A 23,544-nucleotide genomic window follows, 5' to 3' on the forward strand; every position below is an offset into this window, starting at 1 on the left:
CACAGATTTTGTTTTGAAATCACTGATTTAGGAACACGTATCTGCTTTACATCTGGCACCGACTTGTTTCTGTTCAGACTGAAGCAGCAGGCTCTGGAGTGAGGAAAAATAGGGTCCTTGCTGAAAGTTTCCGTTCCGTGGCTCTGTAGCGGTGCCCAAGCGGACCACAGCAGCACTGTGAGTCCATGCGCGGAGAGCATGGTACGTCGTCACGCACACAGCAGAACCAATAAGCAGAATCGTTAAGGAGACAGACAAATAATTCCTTGGAATCGAGACATGAGGACTCTTGCTTAGACATGAGAACTCCCATCCCAAGCGGGGGGGCAGGGGTGAAGAATCTCACAGGACACACTGCGCGCAGTGCGCGGCTGCTGCAGAAGACTACACGTTTGTTTATTTTTTTTCTTCTTCTTCTCTGTTGCTCCGCGCCTCCCCTGAAACCCTCTGGCGCCCCCCAGGGGAGGCGCGCCTCACACTTTGAAAACCGCTGTTGTAGGTTATAATGAGCTGGACTTGCTAAAGATGCAGTGAGGTTCTGCCAACAAGAAGTGATCTCTTGAAACATGATAGACTGCATCATTACAGTCAGTCATTACCCTGTCTCTACTTGGAATGTCCATGCATCTTCAAAACATGGAAGATACGCATCTATCTCAATATCATGTGGAAAGTCAGACACAGAGACCCGGGGCTATCATGTCTTTTACATGCCTGTTGTGTAAGACACGAGGCTTTCCAACAGAGAGACAATATTTTGAACATGTTGGCCATCACCTCTAAAGTAACGAGACCATTGACTGTATGTTGTACTGTATCTTCCCCCAATGACTGATAATGATGTGAGAATCGCAGTGCAGTGACAAGATGAATGTGAGCACTGGAAGCCGGTGGCTTATGCATCCCGATCCATGACAGAGACTGAGTGTTGTTGGGGACGCATTGATGTGAAAACATTAATGTGAAATACCCAGCTAAAACGTGATGAGGAGTCATGTTTTAGCTTGGTATTGGAACATGACTGAGTTGTGACGGTCTGTGCTCGACCTCACACTTCTCTGATACCGTTGTTTATACAACAGTTGTTTATACAAAGATCAACAACCGGCTTAAATTAAGTTTCCATTTTGAGACTGAAAGTTGGTAATTGATCGTACTCTAAGAGGTGGTGCCCCGGAATTATTAATTAAATAACCCACAGGTTTATTTAACGCATAATTCACAACTTCTCTCAGCTCATTTTCTGTAATTTACCCATTTCCAGTAATTGGTCATTTGTGGCATTATTGATTAATTATCAACACCTTGTTAATCAATGATTTGATGGCGAAATTACTCTGTGGTCTACTCCATCCACAAATAGCCGATTATTTGATGTTATTAATGAATAAATAACAGTTTTTTCTGATTAATAATAATTGATGTTGGGTTAAATGACTTGGTGCTTCACTTCAAACAGTTTATTACTCTGTAATTGATTGTTATTGGTGATTTGCTGTTCATGATCTGCAATTATTAATTGGTAAATAATTTACTCAAATTAATAACAACATTACCTAAAGTAATCAATTACTCCCAGTAATCAATACTTTAGTCATTTATTATCAATTACAATCGTAAACCCCAACAGTGTCAATGTGCTCGAATTGATAAAGAGCAAAATGAAATGAAACAGCAAAAGCTACAGAACTCCATTGTGTGACTGAGAACATGATCAATGGACGGCCTGTTGGTTCCTGCCCCCGTTCAACTGCATTACAGGTGAGCTGAGTGTGCTTGATGGAATGTTGCTGGAGCAGCACAGAATTGTCATCCCACAAAAAAACTGAGAGATGATTTACTGCACAGAGTCCATGAAGGTCATCTCAGTGTGGAGAAGTGTGGAAGGAGGCCAAGAGAGACAGTATTCTGGCCGGGAACCAACAGACACATTGAGAAAGTTGTGAGCAGATGTGGAAAAAGCTATAAACACGGGAACAAGCTGGTGGGAGCTGAAATGCCAGCAGCCCCATGGCAGAAGGTTGGAGCTGATTTATTTCATCTTAAAGAAAAAGATGATGCAGTTGTCTTTGACTACGACTCAACCTTCCCGGGACTGGCACTGTTACTGAGCACATCGTCAACCTGTTCCCGAACACATGTGAAATCTATTTACCATCCTGAGTGACACTGGGCCATGTTCCAGCAGCAGAGAATGGCAGGATTTTGCATTGCAATGTGACTTCAAGCATGTGACATGGAGGCCTTTGTATGCACAGCTAAATGGGAAAGCTGAGAAGGAAGTCCACATTCTCAAAGAGCTGCTGAAGAAAGCTCCTGACAGTGACTCAGACCCCTGCCTTGCTTTACTGAGTTACAGAGCATCACCAGTGGATGTGATGATCAAGTGTTATGTCACTTAATATCACAAGGTGTCAATAGTGGTGAGCAACACTTGTTATGCGGCTTCGGGGGCAGAGAGTGAGAAGAAGAACCCGTAGTCGAAGCTGGAATGTGTTTAAACAGCGACCCACTGATAATCTCCACCACAACGGTTAATTGGTTATTTCAGCACCATGGACAGCACCCTGGATTTATCAATAAACATCGACACATAGATAATCTGAACTACATCAGTCAATTACCATTTTACCATCATAGACTGCACCATATATTTTTCATGAAAGAGCGACCCTACTGATAATCTCCAGTACAACGGTCAATTGGTTACTTCAGCACCGTGGACAGCACCCTGGATGTATCAATAAACATTGACACATAGATAATCAAAACTACATCGGTCAGTTGACTACTTTAGCATCATTGACTGTGCCATGAATTTTTCATGAAAGACCGACTCTACTGCTCAATAATCAGCAACCAAATGTTATTCTGCACCATTGGTCAATTGGCTATTTCAGCACCATGGAAGGCACCTTGGATTTACAGTTAAAAAGTGACCTACTGATAATCTACACCACAATGGTCGACTGATGAATTCAGAATCATGGACAGTGATTTGGATAAATCAATAATCAGAAACCTAATGTTAATCTCGACCACCACAATTAATTGGCTGTTTTTGAACCATGGACAGTGCTGTTTATTCATCAATAAACTGAAACCCACTGACTATCTACAAGACAACGGTCAATTGGCAATTTTAGCACCATCGACAGAACCGGGGATTTCTCATTAAGCAGCGACCCACTGATTATCTGCACAGCAACGGTCAATTGGCTATTTCAGCACCAATGAAAGCGCCTTACATTTATCATTAAACAGCGACCCACTGATTGTCTGCACAACAATTGTACAATTTCATTTAGCAGACACTTTTGTCCAAAGCGACGTACAACACTGGAGCCAGTTCAGGGTTCAGTTTCTTGAACTCACAACCCCCGATTGTGAGACGACTGCTCTCCCCACTGATCCACAGCCGACCCTGCAACAACGGTCAATTGGCTATTTCAGCAAAATGGGCAACACCTTGGATTTCTCAATAAACAAAGATCAACTGATAATCAGGACCACAGCAGTGGATTGGCTATTTCAGGACCATAGACAACGCCTTGGAATTACAATCAAACAGCAATCCACAGATTATCTGCACCACAACAGTCAATTGGCTATTTCAGCCTAATGGACACCGCCTTGGATATAACAACAAGCAGCAAACTCATGTAAATCTGGAAATAAACGATCAATTGACTATTTCAGGACCATGGATAGAGACTCGGATTTATCAATAATCACAATCTCAACTGATAATCTGGACCACAGTGGAGAATTGGCTATGTCGGAACCATGGACAACACCTTGCATTTATCAATAAACAGGGACCTAATGATAATCTCCACCACAACAGTCAATTGGCTGTTTCAGCACCATGAACAGGGGTGGCTGTGGATTATTGGGGAGAGCAGTCTTATAATCGAGGGGTTGTGGGGTCATTTCCTGTCTCCCCTGTCTGCATTTCGCAACCCCCAGCAATGGGTGAAATACCACTACCTTGTGGTCATCATGGGAGTGACAAAGGCTAAGGGAGACACCCCCCTACCCACCCACCCCCCCTACAAAAAAAATCTGGAGTGGAGCACCGAAGGTGGTTGGTCCTCGCATTGCGGCACCTTGCGGCTGTTACGACCCCCTGGTCCGTGTTTTCCCTTCTTCTTTCCCCTCTGCTCTCCTCTCTGCTCTCCAGGTGTGCATCCCACAGGGCATGCAAATCAGTGTGCCACAGCTCGTCCCTGAGTGGACCACCAGTGGACAGATGTGCCTGACTAGGTGTAATCTCCGAAATGTGCCTGTGGTTTCTATGCTATTCTTCCAAGACACATTGGCAACCACAGGGGGGTTAAAGTGGGTTGGGTTGTTGGAGTTTCTGTTCCTTTTTCACTTCATATGTTAAATATGTGTGAAGCGTTCGTCGTGACCGTGCACGTGTCCATGCCCGTGCCAGCCTGTCGCCCCGCTCGACGCACCGGGGGAGGCAGAAAGCGCATTCACCCACCCCCCTCTCTGTCTCTCTTTCTTGCGCAGGCGTGAAATCGTCGGATTTCACTTGCCTGCCCGCCCGTCACCCTCCTCCCTTTCTCAGGCGCCCATCCCGTGCTCCACCCTCTCCGGGGTGGGAGGGCAGGAAGGGAGCCAGACCATGCTCTCTCTCTCTGTTCCACAGACACACAAACACACAGATGGTTTGCATGCTTTGAATCTGTTCAGATTTGTTATTGGATGTGTTGATTAGGAAAAGACATTCTTAATAAATGCTTATTGACTGAACTGGACGATTCATAATGTTTCTTTTTTTTTTTTGGGCTGTATTTTGTGACAATGTTGATGGTTTTGACAGTCAGAGCTCAATCTCACACTTATCCAATAATTTAACAGTTGTGTATCTGACTGAATAACCAGCTCAAATTAACTGACTTTATTAACTGAGAAGGAATGACTAAACAACCACGGCTTCATTTAATGCATAATTCACAACTTCTCTCAGCTCATTTTCAGTAATTTACCTATTTCCAGTAATTTGTCATGTGTGGTATTTTTGATTACCTTGTTAATGATTTAATGGTTAAATCACTCAGTGATCTACTTATTCACAAATAACTGATTATTTGATATTTTCAAGGAATAAATAACACTTTATTCGGATTAATAATAATTGAATTTGGAATAAATTTGTTTGTGCTTCACTTTAAACAGTGTATTACACCATAATTGATTGTTATTGGTGATCCACTGTTAACGACTTGTAATTGGCTAATAATTTACTCACATTAATAAGGTAATAAATTACTTAAAGTGCTCAGTTACTCCCGGTAATCAATACTTAAGTAATTTAATATGAACAACCAAACGTAAACCCCAACAACAGAGAGAAAACACTGTTGAGTAGATGTCTCAAACCTCTTCCTGCAGAGCCCCTGTCCAGCATGTTGAAGCTCTCTCCCTGCTTCAGCACTTCAAACTTCATTGACAGACTAATGAAATGGCTGTGTTTGCGGACTGATGCTAACATAATCTTGAAATCCAGGTTGTGTTGAGACAAGAAGCATGCTAAAACACACAGGACAGAGACTCTCCAGGAACAGAGCAATGAACCCCTGATAGAGAGCAACAACAGAACGAAACAGCTGCACCTCAAGGCTGGGTGCATCAACACAACTAAAGTCCCAACCTCTGCTGTCAATAAAGCAACTCTGAGTTATGTTCTTGTTGTTAAAACACCACATGTTCATGTTATTTACTGGGTGCTGTGTGTGAAGGTGACTGTATGAGAGAGAGAGAGAGAGAGAGAGAGAGAGAGAGAGAGAGAGAGAGAGAGAGAGAGAGAGAGAGAGAGAGAGTAAAGATAAGGACTCATCGCAATCATAAATTCTCCATTCCTGTTAATGTTTTAATGTTGTTCAGCTCTGACACACCTTGAACCTTGAACTCAGCCTCTCCACCCTGCTTCAACACAACAACACATCATCATTTTTGGGTGGCCGCTTGCAGACTAACAGCTCACTGACTGTGATTTTCTCCTTGTTTAAGCTGGAGCAGAATTCCAATCAATTCTCCAAAGACACAAGTTGTTTGTCTTCATCTCAGAGAAATGAAGAGGACACTGCCGGCCCAGCAGGAAGTCCATCAATCATTGACTTGTTGAGAAGTGCTGCCATACAGATCACGTTGCCTGGCCTTAGTTCAGATGGACTGTGAAGTTCTGAGGGCGTGTCAGAGCTGAACTATGTGGACTTGGACTCTTGGACTGGGAGGTGTCAGGGTGAGACGGCGTCCTCACATCAAGCAGAGACAGACAGAAGGACTGAGGAGGGACGGAGAGCAGCTTCTTCTCTCCAAATGTGTCTGAAGAAGATGTGAAGAGAGTTGATCAGGTGAGAATCTCTGTCAGCTACAACAAAGCTTTCACAACGCTGTGTTGGACTGGATCTGACTGTGTGGCTGCTGGCTGTGTGTCTGTGTGTCTGTCCAGCCTACATTATGGACACCTGTTGTTCTAGTGGAGACACACATCAGGAACAGCCTTCAGATGTGTGTGTTTCTCTGTACTATCACTGTGGAGGTCCTGATGAGGACATTACTCCTTTTCCAGTGTGTTTGTGTGTGTGTGTGTGTGTGTGTGTGTGAGTGTGTGTGTGCGTGTGTGTGTGTGTGTGTGTGTGTGTGTGTGTGTGTGTGTGTGTGTGTGTGTGTGTTTGTCAGACTGAGGCTGGTTTGGTTAGGAAGGTGTGTCAGAGTTAAACAACATTAAATATTAACAGTAATTATTATCATGATGAATCTTTATCTTTATTAGCATGTGCAAACACACACAGACACACACACACACACACACACACACACACACACACACACACACTTGTTGATCGTTCTTGTTTTTCAAAATCACTCACTTTTTTTTTTTTTTTTCTTTAGGATGAGCAAGCAGACGACATCAGACCCTGATGGTCTTGGACCAGAACATGGACCAAGACGAGTCTCCAGAAAGACTGATTGCTCAAAATGCAGTCTTTCAGATTCCAGAGGATCTCCTTCCTCAGAGTCTCAGTAGGGTTTCTTTCATCACCTTGCAGATCAAACACACACAGACACAGACACACACACACACACACACACACACACACACACACACACACACACGCACGCACACACACCTATCCATGTTATGCGTTGTTACTATGACTGTATTCTTCTTTCTTGCAGGGTGAATCAGGTTCAGATTCCGATTCAGAATATTTTTTGTCATTGTCATAAAACAACGAAATTGCTTTTGAAGCATCCATATAACAGAATTGGTAACGTGCAAACTATCACAGTAATAAATACCATAAATAACCCAGTGCAAACAAAGACATAACCGTTGGGGACGGAGGTCACGGGAGAGGGAGTGGTGAATAGTGACATTCTGCAGCTATGCAACCAGTTCGGATTTATAAATAAACGATGGATATGGTTATTGTCCATAAGAGTGGGGGGGGGGGGGGGGGGGGGGGGGGGCAGAGAGGGGAAGGGGGCGCAGTTGAGTAGCCTCACAGCCCGTGGATACAGACTATTGGCCAGTCTTGTGGTTCTGGTCTGTTTGGACCTGAACCTCCTCCCTGAGGGCAGCAGGTGGAAAAGGTGGTGAGCAGGATGGTGCTGGTCCCACATGATGTTGCGCAGTCTCCTCAAGCAGTGGGTGGAGTAGATGGTACTGATCTCAGGGAGAGTAGTTCCAATGATTTTCTCCTCAGCATTCACCACCCACTGGAGAACATGTTGATCAGTCTTCGTGCAGCTGGAAAACCACACCAAGAGCCCATAAGTCAGTACACTGCTGATGGCACAGTTGTAAAAGTTCACCTCAAAGGTCTGGGGATGCGAGTGCTCCGAAGCTTCCTCAGGTAATAGAGGCGTTGTTGTGCCTTGCCCACCGCAGTGGCGACGTGATCACTCCAGCACAGGTCCTCAATCAGCGTCACTCCCAGGAATTTAAAACTTCTCACCACTCTCCACCACATCGTTGCCTATGAAGAGCGGTTGGTAGTTGATATCTCTTTTCCTGGTGAAATCCACCACAATTTCCTTGGTCTTCTTGATGTTTAGAGCCAGGTTGTTGTTCAGACACCATGACTCCAGATATTGCACCTCTCTCCTGTAGTTAGTCTCATCGTTGTTGGAAATAAGTCCGAGCACTGTGGTGTCAATGGCAAACTTGGCGATGAGATTGGTCACTGAGGTGGCAGAGCAGCCATGGGTGTATAGGGTGTAGAGCAGAGGGCTCAGAACACACCCTTGAGGGGCTCCGGTGTTAATGACAAGGGTGGAGGAAGTGTTTTTACCCATTCTGACCCTCTGTGTGCGGTTTATTAGAAAACCCACAATCCAATTGCACAGAGTGGTATTTAGTTCCAGTTGGAGGAGTTTAGACCTAAGTTTGTATGGCTGGATGGTATTAAAAGCAGAACTGTAGTCTAAAAAGAGGAGCCGTGCATAGGTGTTTTTATGCTCGAGGTGCTCCAGAAGTGCGTGCAGCACCGTGGCAATGGTGTCCTCTGTTGACCGGTTCTCTCGGTGACCGGAGAGTCACGTGAGCATGCGCGTGAGCATGCGCGGCGGCTGACAGCACAGCACAGCTAAGACGCCAAGCTCTGATAATTGGTAAAATTGAGGCTTTTCATTCTGTGCCTAGTGCCTTCAAAATCGTCACATTGAAGGAAGACACATCATGCAACATAATGCCGCCGAAAAAGCCAAAAGTGTATGTTAAACCTGGCGAGGACGAGGCAGAAAGCGAGACTCACCATGCTGGAACGCATGACGCAGCAGCAACAAGTGCGCAGAGCAACTCTGATCTGGCTGACCTGATACGTACTATCATAAGAGAAGAAATAAGTGTGGTGGTATCCCAACTTAAAACAATCAAAGAGGACATCTCTGGGTGCGTAAAGAGGATTGATGAAGTGGATGAAGCTTTATCGAGTGTGGAGGAGCGCGTTGCGCACTTGGAGACGGCGTGCGAGGAGATGCGAAAAACCAATCTGGAGCTGAAGGATAAAGTGGAGCGGCTGGAAATGCACAGTCGAAAACAGAATGTGCGCGTATTTGGCTTAACAACGGACATTGAAAAGGGTAACCCGACCACCTACATGTCCAAGTTGTTTAAAGAAGCGTTCGAGGAGAAATTACAATCGGCGCCTGAGGTGGAAGTTGCGCACCGGGTCGGGCCTGCGGGGAAAGCCAAAGAGAGAGCGATGATTGTGCGCCTCCAGAACCGAGCTGCCAGAGAGGAGATCCTGAAAATCGCGAAAAAGGACGGGATGCTACAAATTCGCGGAATGAATTTAAGGATTTTCCCGGACCTGACCTCAGAGATGGCAAAGAAACGGGCCGGCTTCAAGGAGATCAGGGCCAAACTGCGGGATGCTGGTGTAAGACATGGAATCCTCCATCCAGCCACGCTGATCATAACTTTCAGAGGTGAGACTAAAAAGTTCACAGAACACAGCGCAGCGGACACTTATGTGAAGACTGTTATCGAGCCAGGCTTAAAAAACACTGGATAATAGTATTACAAGTTCCAGAGACAAAAGGGGAGGAGGACACACGGGACAAAATGGATTAATTGGCATACAAGTCTATTATAGGGAACGCAGGAGGCATAAGGTTTATTTCTGTTATGGATTGCATTATAGTTTAGTTAACGGGACATTTCAGTGAAAAGACTTTGAAGAGCAATCAACTTTAGTTATAGAAGCCAAGATGTTTTTGTAAAATAATAGATATTCAGAGAAGGCGTTGCTAAGTTTATTATTTCATTACATGTTGGAAAAGTGTATGGGAGTGTGTGTGATTGAATGTGTGTGTGCTGATCACTGTTTATATGTTATGAAAGCTCAATGTAACATTAAAAGAACCATGCATAAATTGGATGTTCGGTAAAAAAGGATTTAAAATAGCTCATTTAAATGTGTGCAGTTTACGAAACAAGGTGAATGATGTTTTAAATATAACACAGGATTATAATTTGCATGTATTAGCTTTGTCTGAAACCCACTTGGACTCAAGTATTAATAACTGTGCTTTGAATATAGAGGGATATGATTTGTTTAGATCAGATAGAAATTTATATGGTGGAGGTGTGGCATGCTATGTTCAAAGTCACATTCCGGTAAAAATCAGAAATGATCTCAGTGTTCAAGGGGTAGAGGTGTTGTGGCTTCAGTTACAGTTGCCTCATTTAAAACCTGTACTACTTGGGTGCTGTTACAGACCACCAAATGCTACAGCAGGGTATCTTGACCAAATATGTGAAATGTTAGACAACGTATGTGATAGTGAAAATGAAATTTATTTTTTAGGAGATTTAAATATTGATTTCAAAACAAAAAGTTGTACTTTAAAAGAGAAATTATCTTCCTTTATTAAAACTTGTAATTTATCACAAATTGTCAGAAAATACACAAGGATAAATGTGAGAGCTGATGGTACGCACTCAGCTACTTTAATTGATTTAATTTTCACAAATGTTCCAGAATTATGTACTGAGGCTATTTCTATTCCCGTTGGCTTCAGTGACCATAATTTAATTGCGACGGTAAGAACAACAAAGATACCTAAACCTAGTCAAAAATTTATTAGTAAAAGATCTTTCAAACATTTCAATGAGAATAGCTTTGTTTCCGATGTATGTAGCATTAACTGGTCAGTGGTGACACAAGAACAGGACCTAAGTAGAGCAGTGGAGGTTTTTAATAAAATGATGTCACAAGTCATGGACAAACATGCTCCGATAAGGAAGCAAGCTGTGAGGAATATTTCCGCCCCATGGTTAGATCCAGAGCTTAAGGAGTACATGACACAGAGAGACAACACCAAAAAGGAAGCACTTAAGACTGATAATGTTGAACAGTGGAACAATTACCGTAAACTAAGAAATTATGTGACCAAATTGAATAAAAAGAAAAATGCTTATATTATCATAAGAAGATTGAACACGCAAAATGTGATCCTGCAAAAATTTGGGGAACATTGAATGAAATATTAGGAAGGAGAAAATTAACATCTAAATATTTAGAATCAAACGGGGTTTACCTAACAAAACCAAAGGAAATTGCAAATCATTTGAGCCAGTTTTTTAAAAATAAAATTGAGAAATTAAGAAATTGCATGGAGACAGGACAAAGGCATAACATTTCCTATGAATTAATAAGTAAGTATATTATGAAAGAGAAGGAATGTAAATTCAAGTTTAATCAAGTAACACAAAATTATATTAAAGAATTAATCAAAACAGGTAAGGATAAACCGGCTGGCATTGATAATCTTGAAAGCAAACTTTTGAAAATGGTGGCTGAGGTTATTGACCTGCCAGCTGCTCACATTATTAATTTATGTCTGACTAAATGTTGTTTTCCCACACAATGGAAAACTGCTAAAACAATTCCTCTGATTAAAAATAGTAAAGAACCGTTGTCAGGTAAAAACAGCAGACCGATTAGCTTATTGCCTGTGTTAAGCAAAATCATGGAAAAGGTGGCATATGATCAAATACAAACATACTTTTCAATGAATGGGTTAAATACAATCTATCAGCATGCATATAAAAAGGGTCATTCCACTTCAACTGCACTCACTCAAATTACTGATGATTGGTTAAATGAAATGGATAACAAAAATCTTATAGGAAGTGTATTTTTAGATCTAAGCGCAGCCTTTGATGTGTTAGATCATAATATATTATTGAATAAATTGTGCTGTTATGGATTTGAATCATCAGCTTTAAAATGGATGGGAAGCTATTTAAATAATCGTATGTACAGCGTTTTCTTTAATGGTAGTTATTCTGTGACTGAGGGAATGAGTTGTGGAGTGCCCCAGGGCAGTTGTTTGGGACCCCTTTTATTTTCTATTTTTACAAATGATTTTCCACTTGTATTAAAACATGCAACCATGGCCATATATGCTGATGACACAACACTATATGCGTCTGCACCTACTGGACAACAACTCAGCAACATCTTAAATGAGGAGTTGGCAACAGTAGCATGCTGGATTCGAAATAATAAGTTAGTAATCAATGCAGAGAAGACTAAATGTATGTTAATTGGATCACAATACATGTTGAAAACAGTTGAAGACAAATTACACTTAAAATTAGAAGAAACTGAAATTGAACAGATAGAAGAAATGAAGTTATTGGGTGTAATTGTAGATTCCAAATTAACATGGACCAGTCATATAAATTACATGTTGCAGAAAATGGGTAGAAGTATGGGCATGATTAGACACTGTAGAAAATGGATTCCACAACATTTGGCCAAACAACTAGTTCAGTCATTAGTACTTTCTCAAATGGATTATGCATCTGTTGTGTGGTCAAACACTAGTGAAAATAATTTGCACAGGTTACAAGTTGCCCAGAATAAAGCAGCACGCATTGTGTTGAGTTGCCCTTACAGAACCAGTGTAACATTAATACACAGTGAGCTTGCCTGGTTGATGGTAAAGAGTCGGCTGAAATATCATTTGTTGACACTAATTAGAAATCTTATTATAACCAAAACACCAGAAATTATTTATGGTAAATTTTCATTCTTTTCTAATGTTCATAATTATGCAACTCGTCAAAGCAGTAATGTGAGAGGCTTGCTCCCTGTGTGTAGAAGCAGTCAAATGCAGCGCACTGTTGTTTATCGGGCCATGGTTGCATGGAATGCATTACCTCTTTTCTTATTGTCGGAAACAAGCAAAATATTATTTCAGAAAAAATTGAAACTTTTCCTATTTACACAATGATTTGATGAATTTTGTTATTGTATGTATTTTACTTAGCGCTACATGTATGTATTAACATTACATATTTAAAATGAGCTGTATTATATTTTGTATTTGACGTTTTATGTTTTATATTGTGTATCCAGAGTTGAAAATAATGGGATCAGGATTGACATTGGGCTTTCATATTCAGTGTGTGTGTGTGTGTGTGTGTGTGTGCGTGTGTGTGTGCCTATATTATAATAAAATTTATGTAATGAATTTGGAAAGACCCCAGGAAGAATAGCTACTGAGATTTCAGTGGCTAATGGGGATCTTAATAAACTAAACTAAACTAAACTAAACTCTTTATATGCGAATTGGTGTGGGTCCAGCGATGGCGGCAAAGAGGCTTTAATGCGTTTGATGACCAGTCTCTCCAGGCATTTGGCAGGGATGGAGGTGAGAGCCACGGGTCTGTAGTCATTCAGACAGGTGACGTTGGACTGTTTTGGGAGAGGAATGATTTTAGAGGACTTGAAACAGGCGGGGACCAATGAGCAGGACAGTGAGATGTTGAAGATGGAGGTGAAGATGTCGGCCATCTCAGCAGCACAGTCTTTCAGCACTCGGTCCAGTACTCCATCTGGATCGGCCGCCTTCCTGGTGTTGATACGAAGGAAGACACATCTCACCTCATGTGTGCTCAGGACTGGAGCGAGGTCGGTCAAGGTGAGGAGGGGCGGGACAGGATTGGAGTTTTCCCTGTCAAAACGGGCATAGAAGAGGTTTAGGTCCTCAGTCAAAGGAGGACTGTCAACTGAAGGTGGTGGTTTCCTCTTTTAGTCCGTAATGGCCCTGATGCCCTCCCAGACCTGCCTCGGGTTAGTGGTGTTTTTGAACCTGGCCTCAATATGCCTCCGGTGGTGATGTTTGGCTGTATTAATGCCTCTCCTAAGATCAGCCCTGGCAGCCGTGTATACCTCCTGGTCCCCAGAGTGGAATGCAACATCCCCAGCTTGAATAAGTTGTTTCACGTCATGTGTCACCCATGGTGGTGTATTAGGGAACACACGTAACTGTCTCCAACGTGTAACATTATCCACACAGAAGCAGATGTAATCCAGAACAGTGGAGGTGTAACTGTCCAGTGCAACACGATTGTCGGTGCCCTGCCCTTTAAATACATTCCAGTCTGTGTGGTGAAAACAGTCCTGGAGCATAGAGACAGCATCGTCTGGCTATGTTCTCACTGTTTTCACCGAGATCAATCAATCAGTCAATCAATCAATCAATTTATTTTTGTATAGCCCAGTATCACAACAACAGTTGCCTCAGAGGGCTTCAAGATGTTACATTGGTTGGTAAAAATAAAAACAGTGAATAAGCATAATGTTAATATGTCAAATTTACAGTAACGAGACAAAACGAAGCAACCACCGCCTTCGACCCTCACATCCGGCAAGAAAAAACTCCAAAAACCCAGTGGGAAAGGAAGAAATCTTGGGGAGAACCACAGTATGGAGGGATCCCTCTCCCAGGGACGGACAGCTTTGGCAACAGCTAGCATGAGACAATAAGAAGTAAAGCTTAGGACTATGTTGAGGACAGTCCGTTGGACGGTCCAGCACAAGAACCACGGATCCCAGAAGTAGAACCGAAGCCAGTCCGCGGGCAGGACCGACAGGAGTGTCCTCTCAGTCCGGCCGGAGCTTGTTCGTAGGCCCTTGTAATAATGGAGTCAGCAACTGAAACTGGAGAAGACTCCCCCTCGAAGGGGGGGACAACAGGTGAAAAGCAATGAACGGACTAAAGGGAATAACATTCAGACATTAGAGGATAGGGCTCAGTGCACCGTACTTCCCACAGCATTCGAGCACCTCTGGCAGCTTTGTGGATAGTTTAGTATTTAAACTAGTATTTAGTTAGTATAGTTTAGATAGTTTAGTTTAGTTTAGTTTAGTTTAGTTTAGTTTAGTTTAGAATCCCTAGCTGACCTGATCATAGGCTGCATTGAAGAGAAACGTCTTGAGCCTAACCTTAAATGTGGAGACTGTGTCTGCCTCTTTGACACCACTTGGAAGCTGGTTCCATAAAAACGGTGCCTGATAGCAAAAGGCTCTTCCACCTAGTGTCCATTTAGAGACTCTGGGAGTCACCAGTAACCTTGAATTTTGAGAGCGAAGTGCTCTGATTGGTTGATAAGGCGTTAAAGCATCTTGGAGATAGGTCGGAGCCATCCCATTTAGGATTTTGTAAGTCAGGAGAAGGATTTTAAATCTAACTCTAAACTCGACAGGAAGCCAGTGAAGAGATTTTAGAACGGGAGTAATGTGTTCACGTCTTCTAGTTCCGGTTAATAATCTGGCGGCCGCATTTTGAACTAACTGAAAGTTTTTTAATACACTTTTTGGGCAGGCTGCAAGAAGGGAGTTGCAGTAGTCCAGTCTAGTGGAAACAAATGCATGGATGAGTTTTTCTGCATCGCTTCTAGGTAGAATGTTTCTTATTTTAGCTATGTTGCGCAAGTGGAAATACGCTGTTTTACAAGCCAGGTTGATGTGTGCTTTAAAGGAGATATCCTGATCAAATAAGACCCCGAGGTTCCTCACAGTAGAGGAGGAGGATACACTGACGTTATCTAAGGTGATAATCTGTTCAGATAGACACTCTCTCAGTTTATGGGGGCCTAGTATAATGACCTCTGTTTTGCCAGGATTCAGACGGAGATAGTTCGTAGTCATCCAGGTTTTAATTTCTCTAATACAGTCACTGAGTCTGTCTATTTGATTAGTTTGATCAGGTTTCATAGATAAATACAGTTGTGTGTCATCTGCATAGCAATGAAAATTGATATCGTGGCTTCTAATTCTATTCCCTAAAGGAAGCATATATAACAGAAATAAAATTAGCCCGAGCACGGACCCTTGAGGAACCCCATAACTGACCTGGGAGCACGGTGAGGACTGTTGGTTAACGTGAACAAATTGGTACCTATTAGATAAATAGGATTTGAACCAGCAGAGGGCTTTTCCTCTGATGCCGACCTCACATTCTAACCTCTGCAGGAGAATATTGTGGTCGATTGTATCAAAAGCTGCACTGAGGTCTAGGAGAACCAGGATTGAGACTAGACCTGCGTCAGCCGCCAATAGCAAGTCATTAGTGACTTTCACTAACGCAGTCTCAGTGCTGTGATAAGCTCTATATCCTGACTGAAATTTCTCAAGTCAACTATTGTTCTGTAGGTGGCGGCAAAGCTGTTTAACCACGACTTTTTCCAGGACTTTTGAAATAAAAGGCAGATTTGATATCGGCCTGTAGTTAGCTAGAATATCAGGATCAAGATTAGGTTTTTTCAGCAGTGGTTTGATTACTGCGAATTTAAATGACTGTGGCACATAGCCAATTTCTAAAGACGTATTTACTATAGTTATGATCGTATTTAAGATAACTGGAAGAATATCTTTGAAAAGCTTAGTTGGAATTGGATCTAGGGGACAGGTCGAAGTTTTAGAAGACATTACAATCGAAGTAATCTCAGCCCCATTTACTGATGAGAAACTATCTAGTATTTCAGGTATTTCAGGTGGCGGCAGTGGCTGGATTCCCTGAGCTTGATCTGAGGAAAGCGCTTCACTGATTTTACCTGTGATGGTTATGATTTTATCATTAAAGAATTTAAGAAAGTCGTGGCAGTTTAAAGATTCTGGGATTACTGGTTCCACTACAGTATGACTGTTTGTCAGTCTGGCTACAGTGTTGAATAGAAACCGAGGGTTATTTTTGTTTATTTCTATTAAACAAGAGTAATATAATGTCTTGGCTTTAAAAGAGTTTGTTTATAGCTTAGCAAGCTACATTTCCAAGCCCTGAGAGATTGTTCCGATTTAGATTTACGCCACAGTCTTTCTAATTGCCGAGTTTTTTGTTTGAGAACACGGGTTTCAGAATTAAACCATGGAGCAATGCACCTGGGTCGATTGGTTTTCAGTTGCAACGGAGCCACTACGTCAAGGGCAGGTTTTAGTGAGTGCATAGCACTGTCAACAAACTGATCACTATTATCACCACTGGTCAGTAAGCTCATTTCTGTGAGTTCACAAGGTAATGCAGCAAATGCAGGTTGGATCAATTCTTTGCACCGAGCCACAGATTTTTCAGATAATGTCCGTATCAACTGAATTTTATCTTTTTGAGCAGAGTGGTCTTCAATCAAAACCTGAAAAGTAATTAAAAAATGGTCTGAGAGTATGGGGTTCTGAGGGAGAACATTTAGGTCACTAACCTCTATCCCATATGTTAAAGCTAGGGTTGGCGATCTTGGAAAACTAGCATGGAGCACGAATGTAGCATCTCCCCAAGGCTCCGCCCAGCTCCAACCCCATTGGAGGAGCTCCGTTGGGAGCGGAGACGTGGAGACGTTCACAGCGCGCGCAGTGCGCGCGGCGCTTCTGCGTCCAGTGCGTTCCTGGCGTAACCTGTCCTCAACGCTTCGTTTTTTCATTTTTCCTTATTTGCACTACGCCAAGTTATGGCGCACTCACCGGTAAGTAAACCCCCAAACATTCTTCTCCGCCATTATGCAATGACGCTCTGTCCTTGTACGTGCACTGAACCAGCGTCAGTGCATGCCACTGACATGTACGCACAGGGGGCAGGTCGAACGGCGAAGGGATTTGATTGGTTTAAAAAAAGGTGTCCCGTCAAGACGATTGGTTGTTTTTCCCGTTTTACTCCTGCTGTAGATAGCGGATATTTTCCAAAGTACTTTAAGAACACGCTATGAACTGCTTCCCATCGGGTCATAAACATCATTTTAACCAGTATTTAAAAAAATGGATCTCATTCAAATCGCCAACCCTAGCTTTAAGACTAGATCCAGGGTGTGCTTGTGACTATGAGTGGATTCATCAACATTTTGAGTGAAACCGATACTATCTAATACTGCAATAAACACATTACTCAAACTGTCACCAGAATCATCCACATGGATATTAAAGTCACCTATTATAAGGATCTTGTTATGAGTTAATACTATATTGCTTAAAAACTCTGAGAACTCAGTTAAAAAGTCAGAGTAAGGACCAGGAGGTCGATACACAATAATTAATAGCACAGCCTTTTGATTCTTCCAATTTGGACAAGTAAGCGTTAGTATTAAGCTTTCAAAAGAGTTGAATTTAACATTAGTTTTGGGTTTAAGAAGAAGACTGGAGTGGGATATCACTGCCACACCTCCACCTCGACCTGTTGATCTAGCTGTTTGGAAATTAACATAGGTTGGAGGGGTACATTCATTGAGCCTCACATAGTCATCTTGCTGAAGCCAAGTTTTTGTTAGAGCAAGGAGATCAATGTTATTGTCACAGATAAGGTCATTAACTAACAGAGATTTAGTGGAGATTGCTCTAATGTTTAGTAGACCATATTTTATGTATTTCCTACTGGAAAAGTTATTCTGTCTCGTACAGATGTTAAGCTTTTTACCCATTGACTTTTTTTTAATGCTTTGAGCACTATGGATAGACACAGTCTCTGTTAGCCTAGGTAAACCTCCATGCTTGACTTGTAAAAATCCGGGAGCAGGATTAGTGACGGGATCAACAAGATCAACAGAGGAGCGTTCTACACGACTGCTCTGCGCCCGGGCCTCATAGCTGGATTGCCAATTTAGGGTACTAAGCCGATCAGCCATATTGTGAGCTAAAAGGGCTGCACCATCTAAAGTTGGGTGGATGCCATCCCTGCGGATGAGCCCAGGCTTTCCCCAGAAGGTGCACCAGTTGTTTAGAAAAATAACTCCGTTTTCCTCACTCCATCTAGACAACCAGCGATTGAATGATGAAAGTCGGCTATACATTTCATCATTTACCAAATTGGGCAGGGGACCAGAGAATATTACAGCATCAGACATCGACTTAGCCAATTCACACACCGAGGCTACTTGTAATTTGAGCACCTCTGATTGTCTCCGCCGGGCATCATTACCACCTGCATGAATCACGACTCGACGGAATCTCCTACCTTCCTTTTTTAAAAGCCTAAGGTTCCCCTCGATGTCACCCACTCTGGCCCCTGGGTAACACCTAACCTTCACCGCTGGCAGCTTCACGTCTCTAACTATAGAGCTGCCAATCACCAGTGTGTCCAGTTCGGCCGGTGTGTCGTCGCTGAGGGGAGAGAACCTATTGCAGACATCCAAGACGGTTCTTGGAGTGCTACGTGGCGGTGCTTAGCACTAGCCTTCCTCCGGACTGTCACAAACCGGTCCTGGTCTTGCCCCGGCTGCTCGGGACATGCTGCGGGGCTCGGCTTGCTAACACTCCTCTCACTGCAGGAGCGGGCTGCAAGCCCTGCCACTACCTCGCTGTAGCTAGCGCTGCCCTGCCCCTCACATCTGCGCAGCCGCTCCTCTAACTCGGTTACCCTGGCCTCCAGCGCTGTCAATACACTGCACTTTACGCAAATACCCCTATCGTCAAGGGAGGCAGGGTTCTGACTCAACATACGGCACACTGAGCAGGAAAGAAAAGAAGACAGAGGGGAGGACGCTATAGCGGTCCTGGCGGACCAAGCTAGTTAGCACGCTAAGCTAGTTAGCACGCTAAGCTAGTTAGCACGCTAAGCTAGTTAGCACGCCGGTGGCGCTAACGGCGGAGAAGGAATGTAATTCACGAGAGATCACTGGTCAGTCGGGGGCAAAAGTAACCCCGGGGGCGTAAATAACTCTGATTTTTTGATTGCTTCGTGAATTAACAGTAATAGCAAGAGAGAGACAGCAAGCACTTCAGTCGCTCGCAAGCTTCAGCAAGCTTCACCAACACGGAAAACACTCACCGGAGTGACGTCAGCCAGAGGTAATCCACTCAACTTTCACATCTCAGCATGAAGGAGCTGCTCAGACGCTGGCCACCTGAAAGTCTCAGCGCTCTTGATCTTAGGTGTGCACCTTGGATGTAGCAGAAGTGAGAGGTGGTCTGACAGACCCAGGTGGGGATAAACCTGGGCTCTGTATGCATCTGCTACATTAGTGTACACCTGGTCCAAAGTTCTATCTCCTCTGGTAGCACATTTCACATTTCGATGGAATTTGTGAAGCACTGATTTTAAGTCCGCATGATTAAAGTCCCCTGCAACAACAACACTGTCCGGATGAGCTGCCAGGCTGCTGTTGATGCTGCTGCTCACTTGAGCTAATGCTAGCTTAGCATTAGAGTTCGGGGCAATGTATACAGCGCAGATGTAAACACAGAAGATTTCACGTGGAAGATAGAATGGATGACACTTTAACATTAGCAGTTCTGCCTCTGGACTACACAGTTTATCCACCACCGTGACGTTTGTGCACCAGGAGTTGTTGATATAGATAAACAGTCCCCTGCCAATCTTCTTACCAGAGTCCGCAGTCCTGTTGGCTCGGTAGGCGGTGCAGCCAGCTAGCTTGATAGCCGCATCTGGAATTGAGCTATCCAGCCAGGTCTCGGTAAAAATGAAACACGAAGAATGATTTAAAGTCCTCCACGTAGCCATCTGCAGTCGTATCTCATCCAGCTTGTGACGGATTGATCTTGCATTGGAGAGAAAGATGATCGGGAGTGGTGGTTTGAAGGGGCTAGCCTTTGGCCGAGCTTGCCTCTCTTCTGCCTCTGCTCACAGCGTTTCCTCCACCGGCTCGCTGCTGCGGGTGTCCCCAGAGGTGATCGGACGATCTCCGGGGGGATCAGATACTCCACAGACAGCCGATAATCTCCATCCAAGTGTAAAAGTTCTTTACTGCTGTACCTGAACATGCACAAGCTGTGTGAAATAATGCACAGCACCACCAACAAAGTGCAAAAGTAGGAGCTCCGGGCCGCTGCGACTATGCGCACCACCATCTTAGAATTTCAGTTTCAATTTCAATCCAGGACCTGAACTCAGCTGTGTGTCCATGAAGAGTGACCGGTCCAATCACAGATGAATAGATTTCAGAAGATCTCCTTCTTCAGTGTCTCAGTAGGTTTTCTTTCATCGGGTGTTGTGTATTTTCTGTCATTCTTTTCTGAATGGTTCGCTGAACATGACACACATTATTGTCTCCCTCTCACTCCATTTGTCTTTGTTGTGATGAGCTTTAACTATTTCTTTCTCTTTTTTTAATAAAAGACTTAATTTTGGATGATTAAAAAGTTAAACTTTGACACTCAACACACACCCTGTTCAGACACAACACAGACACAACACCATCATCAGCTGTCACTCATTGTCGAGTATGACTGTCAGTTTTTGGTCATTGTAGGTCTTCGGGTGGGCATAGAGGCTGATTGTGGACCTGATTATGCTTGTGCAGTGTGGGCAAGAGAATGGTCTGGTGGTTGCTCTTTCCTTCCTATGTCTGTGCTTGCCTTGTGCAGCATGGCAGAGGTCATCATTGTACAGCAGCACTCTTTCCATGTCACACTGTTTGTTGCCATGTCTTTCCAGGATTTAAGGTTGATGTGGCACTTCCTTATGTTTGTTTTGATGTTGTTCTTAAACCTCTTCTTTTGACCTCCAGAGGCCTGTTTCCTGTTTACAACCTGGGAGTAAAGGACTTGTTTTGGGAGGTGACAGTCAGGCATTCAAACCACATGGCCAGTCCATCTCAGCTGGTTTTGAGAAAGAGTCCTAAACCTAACCCAAGAGGAGACTAGGGAGCACCACTGCCGTATAGACCAGGATTTTGGTCTTTGGTCTGAGGTTGTAGTTTTAAAAGACTCTTTTTCATAGCCTGGAGAAAGTCTGAGTGGCACAGCTGAGGTGGTGATGGATTTTATTATCAATGACAGGATGTTATGAAAGGAGGCTGCTAAGCTATGGGAAGTAGTCCACATTCTCCAGGCAAATGCTGTCAGTGAAGATGTTTAGTGGTGGTTGGTGGAGGATTTGAGTCTTTTTAATATTAATGGCTCGATCACGCTGTTTGAACACTTTTTCTAAAGAAGACAGAATGTCCTGTTGGTCCTCTTCTGAGGGCTTCAAGGCCACTGACATCCGCATATTGCAGTTCCATGATGGATGTGGTGCTGGTTTGACATTTAGCCCTGAAACAGCTTATACTAAGGAGTTGGCCCACGGTTGGGTGCATAATTTGGACTCCCTGGGGCAGATGTTTGCTGGAGAGATGGAGGATAACAGCAACAAAGATGGAGACTAGTGTTGGAGCGATGATACACCCCGATTACTCCCACGTTGACATTGAAATGTTCTGTTTCATTTTCAGTGCCACTGAGTATTGTGGCTGACATATTGTCATACAACAGTCTCAGTAGTGGGATGTAGACAAGGTGCGTGATTGGTCCAACTGCAGACCTATAGTCCACCATTCTTCAGGACTTCTCCTGGGATACTTTCGGGCCCAGCAGCCTTGTTATTTCCCATATTTCTTATAGCATGATCCACCTTGTCCAGGCTGGGTGGCTCTACAGTGCTGTTTGGGGAGTTGGTCAAGATTCTCCATTGCATGAATGGTGTCTCTGTTCAAGAGGTCCTTATGGTGTTCTTTCCATTTTCTTGCAACTGCCTCCTTGTGATTGCACAGCAGGAGCCCATCTTTTGAGCAAAGGGGCGGGATGGGTGCGTGGGTGGAGGAGGGGTGTGCTCATATGGCATAAATGAAACCTCTGGTATCTCCAGAGTCAGCAGGCTGCTGGATCTCTAGAGCTGTCTTTGTTTACCACTAGTTCTTTAGTGTCCAAGCCTGTGTTTGGACAGCTGCCTTCGCTTTTGCGTAGGCTCCTGTTTTAGCCTTGCACTGAGTGTTGGTTTGCCAGGTGATGAACATTTTCTGTTTGATGTCAATGAGCAGTTGGATCTCACTGTCATTTTCATCATACCAGTCTTGATGTCTCTGCGTTTTGTGACCGAGGATGCTTCTGCAACAATTCATGATAGCACTAGAAAGTGTGCCCCAATGTTTTTCAGCTTCCTCTGGATACTGTGTGGGGCAAGGCTGCGCTAAGAGCATTTTGCAGCTGTTGTTGGTAGGTGGTGTCGCCCTAATGCTTGGTGTTATGTTTTGGCTGACTCTGTCTCTTCTGCATCCTGCTTTGCTGATTTAGGTTGATAGACATGATCTAGTGAGTGAGGCCATGGTCAGTCCAGCAGTCATCTGCACTGTTCTGTTGCTTTTCTGACTTTTCTGTAAATCAAAGCATAGAAATATGTTTTCTGCAATGGTGCTTCTTGTACATCATCTTAACTTTTGGAAAATACCTGTGTCAGATCTGGAAAAAAACAAAATCCATTGAATAAAAGTAACTTTCAGCCTAAATTTGCCTTGAATATGAATAACTTGGGAGTTAAATATTGCTGCATCATGAAAACAACTCAAAAAGATTAAGTTGATGTGGCAGGCCTTTCAGGGGTACTATAATTCGCCCAGATATTCACTGGAGAAGAAGACAGAGCTCCACACTCCGCTGCACTCTGTACACAAATGCAACACAAGAAGATGACTCTTTCATAAACCAAGTAACATCAGGAGCTTCTACACCACACTGGGGGACGGACTTAAAAATTGTATTTTGACCGCATTTTGGCCATTTTCCTTTCCACTTGTACTGAAATGTACGAGAAAAATGAGTCTGTTGGCATGGTTCCGCTCTGATATGTGTGTGTGCTCACAGTCTGATAGGCTTCTGCCTTGTGTCCGCGAGACAGCTTTTCATTTAACAGAGAAATATCGTCACATGATTTAATCTCACAAGATCTGTTCACACCCCTACTAGGTACTCATAATAGTGGACATCTGACTGCTTGCAAGTGTCAGACGTATGGTCATTAGCCGCTCGT

The 23,544-nt window shown here is 43.4% G+C and overlaps 2 protein-coding genes across 3 annotated transcripts in view; one reads left to right on the forward strand and one right to left on the reverse strand.

The window, feature by feature from the left end:
- Nucleotides 1-23,544, reverse strand: part of LOC115382236 (stonustoxin subunit alpha-like) — an 829,400-nt gene that overhangs the window by 531,332 nt on the left and 274,524 nt on the right. The gene's annotated exons all lie outside the window — the stretch shown is intronic.
- The window catches only part of LOC115381313 (protein NLRC3-like), a 34,857-nt gene continuing 20,024 nt past the window's right edge, over nucleotides 8,712-23,544 (forward strand). The window contains exon 1 of the mRNA XM_030082591.1: nucleotides 8,712-9,404. Coding sequence (XP_029938451.1) covers nucleotides 8,712-9,404 — 693 coding nt within the window. The remainder of the gene's footprint in view (nucleotides 9,405-23,544) is intronic.

Source organism: Salarias fasciatus, chromosome 23, assembly GCF_902148845.1.
Source record: "Salarias fasciatus chromosome 23, fSalaFa1.1, whole genome shotgun sequence".
In the NCBI taxonomy this organism is placed as follows: domain Eukaryota; kingdom Metazoa; phylum Chordata; class Actinopteri; order Blenniiformes; family Blenniidae; genus Salarias; species Salarias fasciatus.